Source organism: Nothobranchius furzeri, chromosome 6 (assembly GCF_043380555.1).
Source record: "Nothobranchius furzeri strain GRZ-AD chromosome 6, NfurGRZ-RIMD1, whole genome shotgun sequence".
Lineage (NCBI taxonomy): Eukaryota > Metazoa > Chordata > Actinopteri > Cyprinodontiformes > Nothobranchiidae > Nothobranchius > Nothobranchius furzeri.
Window position 1 is genome coordinate 46,815,100 of NC_091746.1, and position 21,844 is coordinate 46,836,943.

Here is a 21,844-nt window from a genome sequence, read left to right on the forward strand (position 1 = left end):
AGAACCATCCAATGCTTAAGGAAATTCCTGCATCTGATACCTAAATAACTGTTTGCAACATGCATTTAGTGTCAAGTATTTATTGGCCCCTAAGAGCTGGTGAAATCTGGATGTCTGAGAAAAATAGAAAAAGAATTAGTCAAGTGTTTATTTGTGTATTTATTTATTTTCAGGTGTTTAAAGAAAAAAGGGCAGGCATGTCAGGAAAAACCTAACTCATCATCTCCTACAGGGGAAAGTGTCCGATTTTGGTGCATCTAAAATTGGTCATTCAGGATCAGACCCAATGACAAAACTTAAATACAAAAACAAGAAATCATCATGGGATGTCATGGGATGGTCACACAAAGCTGAAACTTTTCCTGCAACCTTTTTAGGAGATTTGTTAGAAATGACTGAATGACAAGATTGTTGTATGGAAATAAGGTTTTGTCAGGTTTACCCCGCAGATTTTCTCAAGCACATTAAAGCAAGTGTTTTGTTAAAATCCATCCATCCATCCATTCATCTATTTTCAGCCGCTTATCTGGAGTCGGGTTGCGGGGGCAGCAGCCTATGCCGAGACGCCCAGACTTCCCTATTCCCAGCCACTTGGGCCAGCTTCTCTGGGGACATCAGTGAAGCATCCAGGAGGCATGCTAACCAGATGCCCGAGCCACCTCAACTGGCTCCTTACAACGTGGAGGAGTAGCGGGTCTACTCCGAGCCCCTCCCGGTTGACCATGCTTCTCACCTCATCTCTACGGGCCTAGACACCCGGTGGAGAAAACTCATTGTGGCCACTTGGATCCGCAATCTCATTCTTTCAGTCACTACCCAAAGCTCGTGACCGTAGGTGAGGGAAGGAACGTAGATAGACCGGTAAATCGAAAGCTTTGCCTTTTGGCTCAGCTCTCTCTTCACCATCACAGATCGGTACAACGCCTGCAACACTGCAGACACAGCACCAAACCACCTATTTATCTCATGCTCCATTTTTTCCCTCATTATTTAACAAGACCCGAGATACTTAAATGCCTCAGTTTGAGGCAGGACCTCATCCCTGACCTGGAGAAGGCATTCTACCCTTTTCCGATTTGGTATTTTGTTAATACTTTTAATGAAATACATAACTCAGTTCCAAAAGTTAAAGGGAAAAAAAAATCAAGAAAAGCAGATAGCATTTGAAGGAAATAGGTGACTGACTGATCCATTCATTCATATACTGGGGAAGTTTTTCATAGTTTAGCAGCAAATGTAAGCAAACACAATCATTGCCTTTAACGGCTGTGGGAATAGCAGTCAGAAAAGGTTTATAGAGATCTGGTGAATGAGGCTCTTAGTCTGTTCTCAGCTCCATGCAATGAAAGTATTTGAGTTAATAAAAAGCTTCTTAATGGGTCACTGGTGTATCTAGAAGAACAAAGCTTGTGCCTCCGAGATTTCAGCGCTACACAAAACTCTACTTTGTCTTTCTGTCTTCCCGGCTTTCCAGAACAAATCTGGCTCATCCACATGATTCTCCCTGCTCCGACTCTGTCCTCGGGCATCACATCCATTCTGTCGGTTTCACATGGGCCATAAATACGATGACATGGTAGATCCTTTGTGCTGAGCCCCAGTTCTCTGTCTCTTATCCCTCCTTTGTTCACCTGCACCACGTGCTTCTGTAGATTAGAGCCGGTATTTGTCTCCTGGAGTCCCCAGGTGAATGCTGGAGGCATGACTGTGTGTCCCCGGTTGAAGCCATACCAAGGTTAACTAAAGGCTGACTTGAGTCCAGCCACTGAGGAACTCTAAACCAGCTCTGCATGACACATAGCTTTTCATATAATCTAAATCTCCAAGTCCAAGGTTTTGTGGTGCTTCTCAGAGTTAAACAAGGAGTTTTGGAGATTTCTTTTGATGTTTTGGCCAAACATGAAGGGAAGGCTCTTTAAGAGTCTGCTAACCCCTCAGGTGTCGTTTCGGCACATGGATTTTGATTGGCAGTTTAGGGACTCAGGCAGCTTTACCCAAGTTATCTCACTACACCACATGCCCAACAGTACTCAGAGTTTCCTGAGCTGTCTGTCATGCCTCTCAATTTACTCCATGAGCAGGTGAAAAGTTCCTGTTAGGGATCAGTTTAGGACACAGACTTACAGCTGAAGTCATTGTTGAGCTTTCCTAAGGACTTTACCAAGGATCCTGTGCTGTAAGATGGAACTGAAATAGTCTAAGCTGTTGGTCACAGGAAGGGGACATATTTGTAAAATTTCCTAAATTTGGGCAATTTACTTTTTAACCTTGGAAACGTTTTTAGTTGGCTATTTACTTTTTTAAAATTATTTATTGTTTATTTTCATCATTTTGTTCTATTCTTTATCTACAGCACAATTAAATGGCTTGTGTACATTCAAATAAACTTGCCATGACATTTGTTGTAACCGGATATTCAGTAGTTTCTGGTTGTTTCTGTTAGGTTCTTTATTCTGCAGGAATAATTATTGATGGTGGTGATCCAGTTATTGGATCTATGCTTAACCACAAGATATTTATTTCCTAATACCTTGCTTCTTGAGGCAGCTTTTTACTTTTGCAGTTATCGAAATGCCAAGGATCAAACCTTTGGTTTGCTACGAAACCCAAAGTCTACAGTTGCTTGTCTTCTCATCTCCATCCATATAATGAACAATGTACTGGTGGGCTTTGGTAAAATAATAATATGGCCTGAACACTTGTTGTAATTGAAAGAAAAATTATAGTTTAGCTTGAATAAGTGTCATTTATTTTTTAAATGCATATCTTTAATCGATTTCTTCATTTTAGGGTAATATTTTCCACCAAGATATGATCTATTGTGTCTTATATTGTTTTTTTGTTTGTTTGTTTTTTCAGACTCTCACGGGATGGATCTGTTTGCGGTCGCAGTCCACGAGTTTGGTCATGCCATTGGTCTGGTCCACACCTCAGCCATGGAGTCCATCATGAGACCATACTACCAAGGTCCCGTAGGAGACCCTCTGAAATACGATCTACCCTACGAAGATAAAGTTCGAGTTTGGCAGCTCTATGGTATGATGGGATATTTGAACCAAAATAGTGCTCTTTTTACTCTTTGTTAGATTTTTTTCATGCCTGATCATCCTGCCAATAAATTTTAGTTTTGCATTTAAAATATTAATTCTAAAAGGAAAAACGAACTGCTAGACTTTCTCAGGCCTGAATTTACCAATAGATTTTGTGTCTTTTCTGAGTTCTCCATAGATTTTGGCATCTCTGTCTAATTTACAGAGCCCTTACAAAGTGTCATCTGCACCTTATTCCAACCAAACAGCACTTGAGCTGTCTGCCAGCATTTAAATGAGGCATTTAGAGGAAACCCCTCCAATGTTTGTGCAAGTTTGTGCTTTGGCTAAAAGGTTTCTGATTCTCAAAGAGCTGCCATATGCATTTACCATCTCCTGGGAACTGGAGGCATTTGCACCTCTCAGAGAAAAAATGACATCAAACCTTTGCAGGGCTCTTACCTTCACATAAAATGGGAAGATTTAATAGAATAAAATATAATTCTGATACCTAGTTGACCAGAAAGAAAATCAAGGACCAATTTCTGGCCATTGTTCTAAATACACGTTTAAAGATGTGGCCTTTCATTTTTTATGTTACTGTTGGAAACTGACCACCGAGCTCTACTCTGCCTTTTGATGTTAGAAGTGACTTTGCTCTTCATCCATTAAGACATGCAGCTCACTCTGAGAAACAGTTTTGTTCCGTCTCTTTGTCACTTCTATTCCTGCTGGGGCTAGCTTCAGACGCTATCAGATGTGCTAATTGCTCCAGCCTGCTGCACTCCATGAGTGTGTTTGTGCCAGTATAGAAGAAGAAGAAGAAGAAGAAGATATCATTTCTATAGCGCCTCTCAAGATAAAAATCATGAGGTGCTTCATTAAAACAAAAAATGTAAAAATATAAAAAAGAATTTAGAAAATGGTTAAAAATGTATTTTAAATGAGCAAAAAATAGACAATTGTGATTAAAAATGTTAAGAAAGAGAGACAGTGAATATGAAAGAGGGAAATCAGTGGATCCTGAGGAAGGTGGAATAGGTGGGGAGAGCAGAATAAAGAGAGAGTGGTGAAGAGGGTCATACAAAAGCCAGCCTGAACAAGTGAGTCTTCAGCTGCTTTTTAAAGGAGACCACTGAGTCCACTGATCTCAGGCTCAGGGGGAGAGAGTTCCAGAGTCTGGGGGCCACAGCAGCAAATGATCTGTCACCTTTGGTCTTTAGCCTGGTGCGCTGCACAACCAGTAGGCTTTGATCACTGGACCTCAGGGACCTGCTGGGGGTGTAGGGACTAAGAAGACCACCAATGTAATGTAAGGCCCTATAGACCAGAACCAGGATCTTGAAACGAACCCCGAAGTTGACTGGCAGCCAGTGAAGCTGGAGGAGAAGCGGGATGATGTGGGTGTATCTGAAGGACTTGGTCAGAAGCCGAGCACAGGTATTCTGAACCACCTGTAGACGGTTCAGGGAGGTTCTGCTCAGACACGTGAAAAGAGAGTTACAGTAGTCTAAGCGTGAGGAGATGAAGGTGTGGATAACTGTCTCAAGTTCAGAGCGGGACAGAATGGGACTCAGCTTAGCAATGTTCCTGAGATGGAAGAAGGAAGAGTGAACAAGAGAACTGACATGAGAATCCAGGGTGAGAGCCGGGTCAAAGGTCACACCAAGATTCCTGACAGAGGGTTTGGTGTGGGAAGCAAGCTGACCAAGAGAGTCTCCGACTTTGGGAACCAGCTTGTCTGGGGCACAGATGAGGATCTCGGTGTTATCTTCATTCAGCTGTAGAAAGCTCCCAGCCATCCAGGTTTTGATGGAGTCTAAGCAGGTGTGTAACAGCTGCAGGTTAGACATCTCATGGGGCTTAAAGGAGATGTACAGTTGGATGTCATCTGCACAAAGATGGTAGGAGATTGCTTCGAAGGAGCTCAAAATGTGCTGAAGAGGAAGCAGATAGAGGAGGAAGAGCACAGAACCTTGTGGGACACCATGGGTAAGGGAGGTGGTGGAGGACCTAAACATGGAGATGGCCACAGAAAAGGAGTGCTCAGAAAGATACAAGGGGAACCACTTCAGAGCAGTTCCTGATAGGCCTACCTAGTCTCTCAGCATCTCCAGTAGCAGGTGATGGTCAACAGTGTCAAAGGCTGAAGGCAGGTCCAGCAAGACCAGAACAGAACAATCCCCTGCATCACTGTGAGTCAGAAGGTAATTAGAGACCCTAAGAAGAGCGGTTTCAGTAGAATGAGCTCTACGAAAACCTGACTGGAAGCTATCATAGATGTTATGTTCATCAAGAGCAGCTGTGAGTTGTTTAGCCACAACCTTTTCCAAGATCTTGGAGATGAACGGAAGTTTAGAGATGGGTCTGAAGCTGCTCTGAAGAGAGGGGTCAAGACTCAGTTTTTTAAGAAGCAGGTGGACTACTGCATTCTTAAAGTAAGCAGGAACCTGACCAGAAACCAGAGAAGCATTCATTATAGAGGGCACGTTGGGACTGATGGACTGAAAAGCACTTTTAAACAAAGATGAGGGTAAGATGCTGAAGAGACATGCAGAGGTCTTCATAGAGTTAACTAGTTAGGTTAACTCAGGCAAAGAAACAGGAGCAAAGCTATCTAGGATGACGGGCCTGGTTGGAGTCAGGACAGGCAGAGATAAGGCTGAAGGAGAGATAGTAGATCTGACCTTATTAACTTTGTCCACAAAGAAAGACAGAAAGTTCTCACAGTCTGCAACAGAGTGGATGGAGGCTGAAGGAGAGGCAGGAGAGACGATACTGCTGAAGGTGTTGAAAAGCACCTTGCTCTGGGACACCAGGTTGGAGAAATAGGAAACCCTAGCGTCTGTGACTGCAGAGTTAGGGGATGTCAGAAGATCCTTTAGGTGCAGCAGATGGACGTGGAGGTGGGTTTTCTTCCACAAGCGCTCAATTTTTCTGCATTGGCGCTTTTGGCTGCAAAGGCTGTCATTAAACCAGGGAGTAGGGTTCACTGCAGGAACTGATCTGGTTCTGACAGGACAGATGTTTTCCAGAATGGAGAGGCAGTGCTCGTTAAACTGAGAAGTTAAGGAATCTGGGTCGTTATCAGAAGAACAGGGTGGATCAAAAGCAGCAGAAAAATTGCTAGCTTTGCTTACAAGAAAACGAGAACGAACCATATGGCGAGCAGGAGGTGGGGACGCAGAAACTGACAAGTTAAAGAAAATGCAATGGTGATCTGAAACATAAATGTCCTCAGGACAAACACTGTCAGCATTTAGACTCAGGGTAAAAACAAGGTCTAGAGTGTTCCCCCTGGTGTGTGTGGGGCCAGAAACATGCTGGGTAAAGCCAAAGGAGTCCATAAGACTGGAGAAATTCATGGCAAAGTGATCAGAGGGATCATCAACGTGGATGTTAAAGTCACCAACAATCACCAGTCTGGACAGCTTCACAGTGGAGGATAGAAAGTCACTAAACTCCTGAAGGAAAGAACTGTTTGGACCAGGTGGACCATAGACCACAGCACAGTAGAACGGGTCCTTATGCCCGACTTTAATCAGCTGCAGTTCAAAAGAAGCAAAGTGACCAGAGGTTGTAGAGCTACATGGAAGATGGTTTCTGAAAACAACAGCTAGGCCTCCACCTCGACCAGAACCCCGGGGCTGGCTAAGAAAAGAATAACCACTCGGGCAAAGTTCAATCAGACCAGAATAATCAGATGTTTGCTGCCAAACTTCAGTCAGAAACAGAAAATCCAAGTTTTTAGAGAGAATTAAATCATTGAGCAGGAAGGACTTATTGTTAACAGAGCGGGTATTTAATAGAGCCATGCTGAGTGAGGTGGAGGAATCAGAAACTACAGAAACAGCTGGAGTTAGTGGATGTAAATTAGCAGGGTTAGATCCACGGTGTTTATAAAAACCACTTATGGAGGGAACAGGAGGAGAAACCACTGAGGATTGAAGATGAACCGACCTTAAAAAACTTGGACAGAGAAACTGCACCGCAACGCGGCCTGGCAGGAATGCGGAAGTGGCGCTCAGATCGCCAATCAAAGGAAAAGAAGCTATAAGATCACGCCGATGTTTACTAGATAAACCACGCTTTGAGAAGTCTTATTCTCACCTGGATTCCTGCTCGTTTACCTCTTTTCCTCCGACGTTTACCCGCGACCGGATAAACATCGCTGGAGGCGCCCTGGTTGTAATCGTCGTTTGGCTCTGAGCCAGTGCGCCACTCAAACAGACAAACAGGGAGGTACGTCCTCAGTGCATCTTGGGTGATCGTGAACGAACCGAAGGACAAAAAGAGTCTGGCAGTCATAGGAGATGGTAGCAGGGACACTACTGAAGAGGATCGCAGACAGGAGCAAGGTGGAAAAGAGGAGGTTAGTGGAGAAAAGCTTGAAAAAGTGGCCGGTGACTGCATCTAAGTCAAGCACAGGTGCCATCATGTTACCGACAATGACCGTAGTGTTGTTTGCTTTGTGATTCTGACATGGAGCAGATAGCAGGAGGAATAGAGAAACTACTTAAAATTGTGAATAGTGAATGTTCACTGCAGTGAATGTACCTGTCAGAATGTTATGTCAATGTTTGTTTTTTTATGTTAATGATGTCGGCATGTCTGCCACCAAGTGGTGTGCAAAGGGTACTTCAGGTTATTGGTAGATTTTTTTTTTGTGTGCGTGTCTTGAGGGATGAGTTGCATCTCCATTTCTTTTTTCATTAAATAATTGAATTAGTGCGTTCCAAACAGAATACACAGATATAATATTACTTTTTTTTAACAGAATCTAGATCTCCTCTCATCCTAAATAGCACAATCATCTCATCAATCTGGCAGTAATCTGAAATGGTTAACACAACCCCGCCATTAAAATAATGCACGCTTTCAATACTCTGATGTCTTTGACTCGAAGCTGAGTCCTTCTTGTGACATTGACTGGCCAGAACACTGACAAACACAACACTTTAGTTTTAGTTTGTAATTCAAGAACACCTTAACGATTTGAAATAACACCACATATAAAATCTGTTTAATTCACGAATGCTTTAATACTGTACTTCACCTCTTTGCACCTCAATAAACCTGCATGATTTCCCACTAATCACTGATGTCACAGCTACTAACTTTATTATTCCATGGCCGAATAATCAGTTCCCTAATCCACGAGCACCATCACTCAGTCCTTCTATTCCGGTCTTGACTTATGAGCCTCTGCTGTCATTATGCAGTCGGTCAGTGCAGCAGTAGGAACATCTGTGTATTGAGACACAGAGGTCTCCTTGTGCAGGACGCTGCAGCTGATGAGCTTCATAGAGTCAGGATATTGATTTAATAAAAACATGGATGAAGTTAATTGGGTGCCTTTATAGCATATGACCTTATCCCACCTCACCTTTAAACAGGAAAAAGCAAAGAGAAATACAGACATGGGGAGAGTGTGTTGTTTTTACTCAGTATTTGTTATGATCCTGTAGGTGTCAGAGACTCTGTGTCTCACACAAATCAACCAGGCCGCCCATCTCAGACGCCTGAGCCTCCTGTCCTGCTTGATCTTCCTGAAAACAGATCCACTATCCTGTAAGTATATAAGGATGCTATAAAAATGCACCTTCACGTCTAACACCATAACGCTCAGAAATCCATTTCAGCAACCTGCATAATCTCAAGGAGACTTTTTAGTTGGAGCACAGAGGTTTTGCATCACCAGTCTGTTGCAAATCCACACCTTTTAGTATTCAGTTAGTAAATTTTTATTCAGCTTGACACTGCCTGGGGAGCGCAGCAGACAGGAATGTCAATAAAAGTAAATTGAGGCTGTAGAAATCTGGGATTTGCAGCCAATTCGAGGCATATTATACAAGCACAAATAGAGCTGTTTGATATTTCTATTGGTTTGAATTAACAAACGCGTACATGCACATACTGTTCTCCTGCACAATCAAACAACCCTTTAATGACCATTATGGTTTTCCATATCAAACCAAATTTAGGACACTATCAAGTTTACTTGAGTCTCTAACACAAGTGCGAAAGTTTGGGCAGTGTTGTTAATCTTCATGATTTTTCTGTAAAAGTCGTTGGTTGTTACCATAAACATTTTCAGGACACACACAGTGATATTTGAGATGTGAAAATTTGTAGTTTATAGGATGTACAGAAAGTGTGCAATAATCATTTAAACCACAGGATGTCATTCTTGCTTCATGTACCTTTTAAATGCTGTGATCTCATAACTGAACTGCTTAGCTGTTATCTCCCTCACGCAGAGACAACTAGTCAAACCTTTGTCCCCACAAGACCTGTAAAAGTATCCAGTGTTAGTGTGTTGCTCTCTTTTGTACATGTTTTAGTTAGAGTTGTGTGATTCTTCTCACTAAAGCCTAGTTTATGCTTCTGCATCTGCGTCGGCATGGAAGCACGCAATGCCTTTATCCGTCCTTGTGAGCCTGCTGGAAAGCCCTCACAAGGACAGACAGAGCCCACTTTTCTAAACATCCGCCGAACGAGACGGAGAACGCAAGCTTGTGATTGGTCAGGACGCCGCTTTTGTCAACCACACCACCCTCAAAAACATAAAGGGAGCCAAAGATATCTAGCAGCAGACATGGAGCAGCTTGGAGGAATACGCAGCAGAAGAATATGAAAATATGAACGTTTTATTCACCCGTGACTGGATGAATAAAAAGATATGCAGCGAGCAGTTTATTCGTGGATGGAAATGATGGGAAACGTGGGTTTAGAGGTTGCGGGTGAATTCCATTCCATTCCATTTATTTGATAAAGCACATTTTAAAACAGCATGTGAGCTGACCAAAGTGCTGTACAGTGGTAAAAACATATAAGGTTAAATGAATAATATAAAAGAATAAAACAACTAGAGCATAGCACAAAGAACCAACCAAGAGAAGTCAATAAAATCAGTAAAAGAACAGTGTAAATAAACCAGCGATAAAATTGCTAGGCAGTAAAAGCAAGGGAATAAAAGTAAGTCTTTAAGTGATACTTAAAAACCTCAATGGAGGAGGAGAGTCTGATATTCAGCGGGAGATTATTCCAGAGAATGAAGAGATGGAGGAGAATGAAAGACATATTTGTCCGTGTTAAAAAAAAGTATCTGATATACAAAAAAGCAATATAAACACTATAGTAAATGCAATATCTACGACCGGATGCATGAGAGGGTACCCCAAAATTGCTGGAGGGGAATTGCTTTGTCTCCCCAGGAGACGTCCGAGTCCAAAACATCTCTGTCTCGCTTCTGTGGAGCTGATGCAGAAGCATAAACTAGGCTTTAGACTCCTGATTTATTTTATTGAGTTTTTTTTTAATCTGACACAAATCTGCATATTTGAGGCTCAGACCATCACTCGTTAAAGTTCTACATTTAAATTTTACACGAAAATGTTTTGATTCTAAACTTAAACCCGCTTTTGAGATTTTGCAACATAAATCTTAAAAATAGTCTCCATATTCAAAGTCTGCAACAACCAGTGATATCACAAAGCACACTCATCTATGGGTACAGTGAGGACTACATTTACAGCCTATATTCTTAACCCAGGTTCCCAGACTTCAGACCCATCAGTGGCTTCATTAATTACTTCCTGCTAACTTCACGGTGCCGTGATGAGTGAGACAGCCAGATTAGTCTTGACAAGGGCACCAATCCGTCCACTAGGCAGCGATGTACGTAGTTTTAATAGGGCTCTGAATAGAGACCCTTGTTGGTGATATAAGGGCTGGCGGGCTCACACACTCAGCCCTGTGGTGGTAATGGCTCTGTCATTGGCAGGCAGACCACGTCAGAGCTTTAAATCACTTAAAAAACCCTGGGGATAAATGCACCCAGGGATCTCACTGCCTGATAGGTACTTCTCCTTTGTTTAGAACTGGCAATCACTTATTCATGCACAGGCATCCCGTAGCTTGTATGGCATTTGGGTTAATGTTGGAGAAATAGATCTGTAAAAGTGTTAAGTGCTGGAACAGCATTAAAAATAGATATTAAATGTGTATAAATGTCCAGTTTTACTCAAAAAAAGCTCCAGTTGTCCCACTTTTTAATTGATTCCTGCTTCTCTCTCAGGCTGGCTCGAGATGGCCCAGACAGATGCACGAGTCACTTCGATGCAGTGGCCCAGATACGAGGGGAAGCCTTCTTTTTCAAAGGTATACAACAAACATAAAGGGGAGATATATGGCCACAAAGCTGCAGAGCAATGTGGGACATATAACGAGTGGTAAGCTAAATGAGTGGGAAAAGAAGGAAGAGCACAAAAATAAAGGAAGAGAGCAAGAAAACTGGGTAGGAATGATAGAGTGGGGAGGTGTAGACGCCCAGCTGAGGCCGTTGAGCTGCTTAAAGACTGCAGTCCAAAAATTACATCAGGCTTTCATGCCTGCCCTCTGGAGGAATGACCCCCAAGCTCCCACTGACAACAGAAACAAGAAGCAGACTCAAACTTTCAGCGGCAGAAGTGCCAGTGAAGTGTGCTGAACTTTAGCTGACGTTTCCTTTCAAAGACCTTTTATTTTTAATGTAACAATTAAAAGTTTATGCATCGCTGCCGCAGTTTGTTTGAATGCTGATTAAGCTGATGTGTAATGAAGACGAGGGCTTTTCTTGCCAGATGAAAATAATTTGTAACGCAATCATTCCTGCAACACCTTTTTAATATCAGCAGCCTGACATGTCTGCATAGTTTCAAACTTTATCTGGCGTCCACAATTGTTCCTCCAAATGTTAACTTTGTGGTTTCTGTGAGATGTTGTCTGTTTTGATTTAAGTTTCGTCAAGAAAAGACAAAACCGCAAAACAGGACATTTGCGTTAATTGATTATTTTAAATAAAACAAACAATTAGTACAGTTTGAATTAAAAAGAACAAAAATGTCACATATTCTAACCATTTTAATTGCTTTAAAGTTTTGTTCTGTGGTGTTCTGCTCCGGACAGGAAAATATTTCTGGCGACTAACCAGAGAGAAGCACCTGGTGTCTCTGCGACCTGCTCAGATCCATCGATTCTGGAGGGGACTTCCGACCAACCTGGACAGCATTGATGCCGTATATGAGCGCCCCGGAGACCATAAAATTGTGTTCTTTAAAGGTAAAGTTTCAAAAAAAAAATTTGAAAATGCCATAAGACATTTTACTCTTTCTACCCCCAATTCACACCGAGTGTGCAGCAGCTTGGTTTGCCTGCGAGTTCAGCAGTGTGTCAGGTGCAGAGTAGCTGTCTGTGTAGTTGGACTTGAAAGATCATGAAATCATGAGAAAATTGGTGTTGTATGCTTTAAATTAACCTTTTCTATACTATTTTTAAACTCACCACCCACTCTGTTAATTGATGATATTTTGCTCCATACCTTCTGCTTTTTGGTGCTGTCTTTGTAAAACTGTTGTGTTATGTTATTAATAATGTTGTGATTCTCCTCTGCCAGGTTAAAAACTTTGTTTATGCTGAAAAACACGTAGATGCTTCCCTCAAAAGATGCAGAAAACAAATTAGCCATGTGGTCACTGGTAAAGGGGGCAGTGGGCAGCTATAGCTCAACAGGTTGAGCGGGTTGTTCAGTAATTGAAAGGTTGCAGGTTCGATCCCGTCTCCGGACAGAGAATTCTGCTGTTGTGTCCTTGGGCAAGACACTTAACCCACCTTGCCTGCTGGTGGTGGTCGGAGGGACCAGTGGCACCTGTGCTCAGCAGCCTCGCCTCTGTCAGTGCGCCCCAGGGCAGCTGTGGCTACATTGTAGCTCATCACCATCAGTGTGTGAATGTGTGTGTGAATGGATGACTGATACACTGTAGTGTAAAGTGCTCTGGAGTCCTTACTCTGAAAGGCGCTATACAAGTGTGGGTCATTTATCATTTAAAGATGTAATGTAAAGGGACACTAGGCAGTTTCGGCTTGCTTTTAGCACCCCCTAGTGTCCATTAGTGAAACCAAAAGTGAAACCTATCTCCTCATTGTGCGTTCTTCTTTTTAAAACCTTAATCTAACAGCTGAAACGTCTCCTCAGCCTTTATTAGGTTCTACAGGAGTGATTCATCACTAAATAAAAAAACAATCAGCTGTGTTCACATACTAAAACATGCAAGAAGCAGACTCCAGCACCAGTCATGTCTGCTCCACTTTACTAAGTCTAACAGGGAGCGGCCGCCACTCTAAAGTTGCAAGTTCAACATTCTGGCCACAGAGGGGTATGAGCGACATTTCATTGACCCTGTAAAGGGTGATTTTATTACATACTGGCTCAAGAAAATGATTTAAAATTATGAAAATGTTGCACAGTATGGCTTTAACAACCATGCAATAGTTTGTTTATTTTGAAATTAACCAGATGCTCCACACGAGTACCATGTGTGATTTCCTCTCTTGCCTTATGTTAACTACAGAGCTTGATCCCTGAAGTAGCACAGCAAAGACCCTTCTGGGACACGCCTGGAATGTTCCGCTCTACATCTGGTGTGAATCAAACCATAGTCTAGAACGGTCTCAATTTGCCACAGAGATGTGCCGCAGCTGCAGGGCTACCAGCTCGCATCGAATTGGAGTACACCAACATCCCCCAAACCCCCACCCCACCAGCTAATAAGACTGAAGCGGTCTGCCCCGCTCTCACGCATGGAAAGGTTCAAAAGGGGTCAGCCCTGCCGTTGCCATAATGTGCCGTAGATGCTCCTGGTGTGCACTGGGGACTAAAAGCCTAACTAAATCGTGAGATTCATCTTTAAAATTCAAAGGATTCTGGTTGTGAAACGTCTCATTTTTTACCATTCTAGAATTGCTTCCATTCACACACGGTGTCTGACGTAATAATCAGCTGTTTATGTAGTCCTTGGTGTCTCTGCCTCTTTGTTAGATTCTCTGTTGATGTGACCCGTTCCTGGTGTCCGTTTGATTTTTTTTTTTGATCATTTTTCCTTAAACCCTTTTGGATTCCACCTGCCCACCATGTATTAGCTTGTAACCTTGGTTCTTATCTCACCAAGTATAAAACTGTACCTATTGGTGGCCAGACAAAGCTCCCTGAAGTGCTGAAGCAGGCATGTCCGAAGAGCAGCCCAGGGGCCATTTCTGATGCTTGGTTTTTTTTTTTTTTGCAACCCTCCGCCCCCCTTGTTTCTCATTGCTTAAGTGATCTAATAAATCTACTCCAGCTAAAAGCTAGACTATAATTCTCACTGTTCCCACTTATTTTTAGGTCTAAAGTATTGGGTGTTCAAAGACAACATAGTGGAGGAAGGTTACCCCCGTCCAATCAGTGACTTTGGCCTACCCACGGAGGGTGTGGATGCAGCTTTCGTTTGGCTACACAACGATAAAACCTACTTCTTTAAGGACAAACACTTCTGGCGCTATGATGACCATCTGAGACGCATGGACCTGGGTTACCCCAAGGAAAGCATCCTCTGGAAGGGGCTGCCGGCCCAACTGGACGACGCCATGAGGTGGTCTGATGGTAAGTTGTAGGATTCAGGACAATTTCTTCTTTTTGCATTCTGGTTTTGCACAAAATACAGCAACACAAATAAATAAATGTCAAATAATCTTTGATAATCTTTTGGCGTAAAACATGTTTTCAAAAGTGTTTCTGTTTTTGATGATAAGACGTTACACCTAAGAGAAATTAACACTCTTTTATCACCCATGAGTATGAAATGTCAATCTGCTAATGCAGATTAGAAGAATGTTTTGTTGTTTTGGTTTCTGATCCAATAGAGTTGGTTGATTTTCTTCTTTTTCCTACCTTTATCTATAAATTCAGCATAGCACACTCACACTTTTTTTTTGCCAACTCTCCGCTTCACATCCAGATAGTCAAACACATCCAAACGTTGGAGCTCACCCGGTGTAATCAGATTGTGCAGCTCCATTGTACCAAGTTCATGATAGCTGCTGTCTTTGGACCATGTAGGGGGTAAATGTTCTCGCTTTTAAGTTTAATATATTACCTTTATTTATGACCAATAAAATGTGATATTCTATATAAATAAAGAATATCAACCTGCTTGGTTTCTGGATGTTTTATCAGAAGATTCTAGGATTCTTTGCTTTTTCAGGAATCAACCACACTTCGTATAAATTCAGACAGAGTCAGGTTTATAAAAGGTAAGAAATTTATTTCATCCATCCATCCATCCATCCATCCATCCATTTTCGTCCGCTTATCCGGAGTCGAGTCGCAGGGGCAGTAGCCTAAGGCGAGAGGCCCAGACTTCCCTCTCCCCAGCCACTTGGGCCAGCTCCTCCGGGGGAATCCCAAGGCGTTCCCTGGCCAGGTGAGAGACATAGTCCCTCCACCGTGTCCTGGGTCTACCTTTAGGTCTCCTCCCGGTTGGACATGCCTGAAAAACCTCACCAGGGAGGCATCCAGGAGGCATCCTGACCAGATGCCCGAGCCACCTGAACTGGCTCCTCTCTATATGGAGGAGCAGCGGGTCTACTCCGAGCCCCTCCCGAATGACCGAGCTTCTCACCCTATCTCTAAGGGAGAGCCCAGCCACTCTTCGGAGAAAACTCATTTCGGCTGCTTGTATCCGCGATCTCGTTCTTTCGGTCACTACCCAAAGCTCATGACCATAGGTGAGGGTAGGAACGTAGATCGACCAGTAAATCGAGAGCTTCGCCTTCTGACTCAGCTCTTTCTTCATCATGACAGACCAGTACAACGCCCGCATCACTGCAGATGCAGCACTAATCCGCCTATCAATCTCATGCTCCAGTTTTCCTCCACTCGTGAACAAGACCCCGAGATAAACTCCTCTACTTGGGGCAGGACCTCATCCCTGACCCGGAGAAGGCATTCTACCCTTTTCCGAATCAAGACCATGGTCTCAGATTTAGAGGAGCTGATTCTCATCCCAGCTGCTTCACACTCGGCTGCGAACCGCTCCAGCGAAAGCTGAAGATCACATTCTGATGAAACCAACTGGACCACATCATCTGCAAAAAGCAGAGACCTGATCCTCAGGCCACCAAAACGGATGCCCTCCACACCTTGGCTGCGCCTAGAAATCCCATCCATAAAGGTTATGAACAGAATCGGTGACAAAGGGCAGCCTTGGCAGAGTCCAACTCTCACTGGGAACGAGCCCAGGACGAGCCAGGACAAAAACCACATTGCTCCTCCTGAATCCGAGGTTCAACAATACGATGGACCCTCCTCTCCAGAACCCCTGAATAGACCTTACCAGGAAGGCTCAGGAGTGGGATCCCCCTGTAGTTTGAACACACCCTGATAGGACTCTGTCTCCAGCTTGACAGCATCCCTAACCGCCGGTGTCCACCAGCGGGTTCGGGGGTTGCCACCACGACGGGCACCGACGATCCTGCGACCACAGCTCCGGTCGGCCGCCTCAACAATGGAGGCATGGAACAGGGTCCATTCAGACTCAATGTCCCCCGCCTCCTCCGGAACATTTTGGAAGATCTGTCGGAGGTGGGAATTGAAGCTCCTTCTGACAGGAGACTCTGCCAGACATTCCCAGCAGACCCTCGCGATACTTTTGGGCCTGCCTGGTCTGACCGGCATCCTCCCCCACCATCTGAGCCAACTCACCACCAGGTAGTGGTCAGTTGACAACTCCGACCCCTCTCTTCACCCGAGTGTACAAGACATGCAGCCGCAGGTCAGATGAAACAACAACAAAGTCAATCATCAAGCTGATGCCTAAGGTATCCTGGTACCAGAGCACCAGGAAATCCCAGATGACACGAGGCAGGAGCGATTAAAAAGTAAAATCCTTTTATTTAGGATGATGAACCAAAAAATCCATAAAGGGCAGCAAACCAAAACCCAAAGTCCTGAACACCAGGACAACGAAAGCTCACATAGAGCACAAAACAATGCTGACACACAAACAATGGACCGACAAGACAATGAGACAGAGACAGGGCTTTATACACTGGGGCATGATGGGAGGCAGATGAGCTGCATGTGTGTGGGAAGAGAACCAGGTGAAAGCAATTAACTAATCAGGGAAGAAACCAACATGACCAAAGAGTAAAAACCTAAAGACAAGGACAGCAGCAACATAACTAATATTCTAAGGGGAAGTAAAACTACAAACACCAGTGGGAAAAAACACACTAAAGAGACTAATAAAATGAAAAGCTGAAACAAACTTGCTGTTTCCAATCCAGACACTGTGATATGACAGATAATAGAAAACCTCGGTGCGGCGCAGATTTCTTTCTTTTTTATTTTTTACTCAGCGCTTGTGCGCCCCTTTTGTGTCATGAAAAAATGCCGCCCCGGACAACTGCCCTGTCTGCCCGTGCCTAAAACCGCTACTGGGTGTTAACAAACAAACCTCAGAACATTACGCCTTCTTTCAGATACAAGATGCTCTGATTTGTGGGTAATAAAATATCTATGTGCAGAAATTACTTTAACTTTATCTTATGGGCATTATGTATGAGTGTAGATAATGATTCACTTGTTAAATCAAACATTACTGATCATAATATCAAAATGTTTCATTGTAATAATAAAATTCATTTCAACTTCATTGAATTAGGCACAGATTAAACAAAACATTTCATTAGTATTCATATCACATTTGTTCATTCAACCATATTGTTATTTAATGATTATTTAACTTATGAGCTGAAAATTCAGAGGTATGAGGAATCCTGTAGAAGCGATAAGGGAAGCTTAGGCCTTGAAACGGGAACGGTTTGTTGACAGTATGTTGTCATGTGTTCAGAGCTGCAGAATCTTCTGGGCTTGGTGGAAGACAGAATGTAAAATCCACCTTAGAGAATGGAATTTATGTCTGCAGATGGCCGGTGGCATGTAGGTTGATCTGTAGGTGAAAACTGACCAGTCCTGGATGTTACAGACCACATACAAGCAGGAGCAATAAGATGTATCAGTGTTTAGAAGGATTAATACACGTTTTCATTTCTCTTATGAGGATGGTTCTTAGATCTGAATGATGCATGAGAATATAGGTTTTTCTGAAATGGCACATGCGCGCGCGCGCACACACACACACACTGGTCACCTGGTTTTTAATTTTCAGGTCACTGAATGCTAGGATGTCCCTAACCTTCTCTCCAGGCATCTGCATGCAAGGGAGCTCCTTCCCCGTCAGCTTGTTTGTGCTCTCCGTTCTGTTGACTGAGCTCGTACACTCTGAGGTCTCAAAGCACTTTGATGAGTGTAACACTGTGTGCGTGTCTGCTGGAAAAATTGAAAATCAAGGGAAGCAAGAGAGATAGAGGGGGGAACAGTCAATTGCACAGTTCGCATTCAGCTTCACCTCCAGCCATTATGACCACAGAGCCTTGAAGGGTAAACCTACACGCACAAATGCACATAGACAGATCATGGGGCCTGGGAACTGGAGCCAGATCAAAGGCTGTTCTCTGTTTGTTTCACCAGCTCTGGATGAAACAACACGAGGGAAACAACGGATTGACACAGACACAGGGAGAGAAAGAAGTGATGGGGCAGCAAGAAAGAAATACAATGATAGCTTGTTGCAGAACTAAAATCTGACAGCTGGTGTGTGAACAGGAGGAGGAAAGTGAAAATCTGTATGTGAGGACGAGTTTAGGGGCACGTTGGACAGGACAAAAAAAGGATGATGTGTAAAAATAAAAGAGGGGCTGTGGTGGACTGAAAACCTGAGGGTGTCCCCCATGTCTCACCCAATGATGCTGCTGGAGCTCCACTTACCCATGACACTAGTGAGGAAAGATACAGAGAACGAGTGTGTTAAAATAGTTTGTTTCAAACAAATGGAGTTGAGAGATTCAAACGGAGCTTTGCTGCTTTGTATGTTAAACACAAGTGTCATTTCTGAAATGATACCTCCTCCTTTAAAATGTCAGATATTTAATAGCTTTTTGTTCGTTCATTTTTAAAAACGTACGAGTGTCAAGACACAGTGGGCTGGATCATCTTTTCACTACTGCTTAAATATTTGTTATAAATGCAACAACATGTCAGAAAAATTCCTCAAACTTTGGTCGAGACTTTGTCAGCTGCACATCCAGGATTTTAATATTTCTGGAAGTTTTCTCTCCTTGTTGGACCATTCTCTGTAAACCTTAGAGATGGCTGTTTGTGCTAACCTGCTGCTTGAAATATCATTAAAATAAGTGATTAAATTACAGGCATGATGTTTCTGAAAATACACACGGGTGCTTTTATCAATGAACAATATTTTTCATCAGACATGTAATGCATCTTTCCAACAGAGAAACTGTGGTAATCTTATGTGTACACAATAATAAAATATTCATCATCATCAACCTTTATTTACAGAGCCCCTTACAGGCATTAGGCAGTGCTGCACAGTAACAAATTAAAACATAGAAAATCAACAAAAACCAACACATAAATGGAGAATAAAATCGTGTAAAAGATCAACAACATCTTACCCACTGAGTTAAAAACCAAACGATAAAAGTGGGTCTTCAGAGTCTTTTTAAAAGCGACTACTGAAGGAGAGAGCCTAACAGATAGGGGAAGTGCGTTCCACAGTTTTGGTCCTGCTACGGAGAACGTCCTATCCCTTCTTGTCTTTAGGAGCGCTAGGAGCCACCAGCAGCAATCGGCTCTTGGAGCGGAGCATTCGAGCAGGAACATATGGCTGCACGAACTCCACTAAATATACTGAAGCCAGTCCATTCAGAGCCTTAAAAACCATTAAAAGGGGGCTTAAACAAATTCTAAAATCAACAGGAAACCAGTGAAGAGCAGCCATAGTAGATGTCACGTGATCCAAGTTTCTTTTGCCAACCAAGAATCTCGCTGCAGCATTCTGAACGAGCTACAGACGAGCTACAGCAACTGGCTTACACCAAGTAAAACAGAGCTGCAGTAGTCTAGACATGATGTTATGAAGGCATGAACCACAGTCTCAAGATCCTGACTAGATAAAAATGGCTTCACTTTAGCCAACTGTCTCAGATGATAAAAGGAGGAGGATACCATTGCACCAATATGGGCATCAAAACACATGGCATTGTCCATCTTCACACCAAGATTGACCACTGAGGCACTAAAGGAGGAACTAAGCTCACCACAATCCACCTTGGAAGAATCCAGATGACGATATGGTCCAAACAACACTGCCTATGTTTTACTCTCATTCAGAAACAGAAAGTTCTCTGCCATCCATGCTTGGACTTCAGCCAAACAGTCCATGAGTTCACTGATTGGACGATTCCCAGCGTTCTGTACATAATGGTGCAGATTTCAACGATGGAGATCAAAGGTGCAAAAGGAGTGGGCCCAAGATCCATACTTAAGAATAGGGACACCCTTCGCACTCGCACCACAGGACAGCATTATTATTGGGACTGGGCCTTAGTAAATTCAGTTGCTGTTATGTGATTGGCTGGTGCGTTGTTTTCCTTAACACTATCGACCCTATGCTTAACACCCAACTGAACAGGTGTCTAATAAAGTGATTGACTTTATCTTCAGCATCTTTTAACTGGAGCCATTTTTTCTTGGCCAGACATTTGGGCGAGAACATCCTCCTAAAGGAGGTCGAGGAAGGAACAACTGGTAAACCAGAAGTGAGATCATTTACATCAAAGTCCCACAGACGCCTGTATAGTTGAAGGGATCCTCTTTTTCCCCCATAATGAGGACTCAGACAAGGACAGGAACAGCAGCAGGATATGAAATAGCCGAGGCAGTGTGTGACGCTTTGAACGATGATCTGATGGGAAAAAAAACTTGTGGTGCAGTAAAAAGAACAAAATTAAGACTACTAAGCAGTTGGTACAGAGTTTGTCTTGTAGCTGAAGGTCATATCCAGTGAGTATTGGCTCTGTTAGCTGAATGCTGGCAATGGCAAATAAAAAGAGTACTGCTAATTCAGCCTGTTCAAGTACTCAGGTGTCAAACACAGCTACCAACAAACTAATCCAGCTTCTTAAATTTTCAATCAGAAGTGTATTTCTTTCATGGATTAAGAGCAGCGGATATGAAATGCTTGTGAACCATTTTATAAATAAATATTCACACTATGCATAATTAAAATTGACATGAATAAATGTAGATACACTCCCCCAGAATAAAAAGAAAACATAGAAAAATCAATTAACAGCATCTACATTCGTTAGGAAGCAACTGTTTATAAGTGTGCTTGAGGCTAAAAACTGTCTCTGAAGTGAGGTCTAAGCACTAAGACGTTTATTATAGATGATGCTATGGGTGGTTTAGATATCTCACAGCTTAGGTAGGGGTGAACCAATTATTCAAGAAGCAGTTTTCACAGTGCTCAAATCCAAACCACACCCTTTAGAGCAGAAAGTAGCCATTGTTGTGCTCACGTCACAATGAGGTGAAGAGAAAAGGATGACAAACAAAAACCGTGGCTGAAAAAGATGGAGGAAGTGTAATTATTCTAAATGCAATCATAGGTTTTTTTTAATCTATTTTCATTGTCAAATTTTTGTTGCATCTTCACAAAGACATGTTTCTTTCATCATCACTGCAACCTGCTAATAGCTGTATTAGCTCAAAAATTCACATCATTTGGGTGATAATTCACATAGTCATAAATTTACAGACAATAGTGCTCTGGTTTCTCTGAGGGTCCGGGACATTTTGTGGGTCATGGTGGGCTAGATTGCTGGTTGGACACTGACTTGGAAGGCTGGGTTAAACCTAAATGTGCGCCATCGCGTTATACAAGTGCAATGAGGAATGACTGTAGTTCTGAAGCTGACCAAACCTGGCTACTACTTACTGGCATCTTCTCATGTCCCTGTACAAATTACAATATAAACCATGACACTCTAGTATGACAATCGATGGACTGTGTTGTGTGACGCTAGCCACTCCA

General features: G+C 42.9%; 1 protein-coding gene across 1 annotated transcript in view; it reads left to right on the plus strand.

Annotated features, from left to right (window-relative positions):
* LOC107397033 (matrix metalloproteinase-17) overlaps positions 1-21,844 on the plus strand; it is a 120,212-nt gene that overhangs the window by 93,754 nt on the left and 4,614 nt on the right. The window contains exons 6-10 of the mRNA XM_015976904.3: positions 2,860-3,036; positions 8,498-8,600; positions 11,110-11,192; positions 11,979-12,131; positions 14,230-14,487. Coding sequence (XP_015832390.1) covers positions 2,860-3,036; positions 8,498-8,600; positions 11,110-11,192; positions 11,979-12,131; positions 14,230-14,487 — 774 coding nt within the window. The remainder of the gene's footprint in view (positions 1-2,859; positions 3,037-8,497; positions 8,601-11,109; positions 11,193-11,978; positions 12,132-14,229; positions 14,488-21,844) is intronic.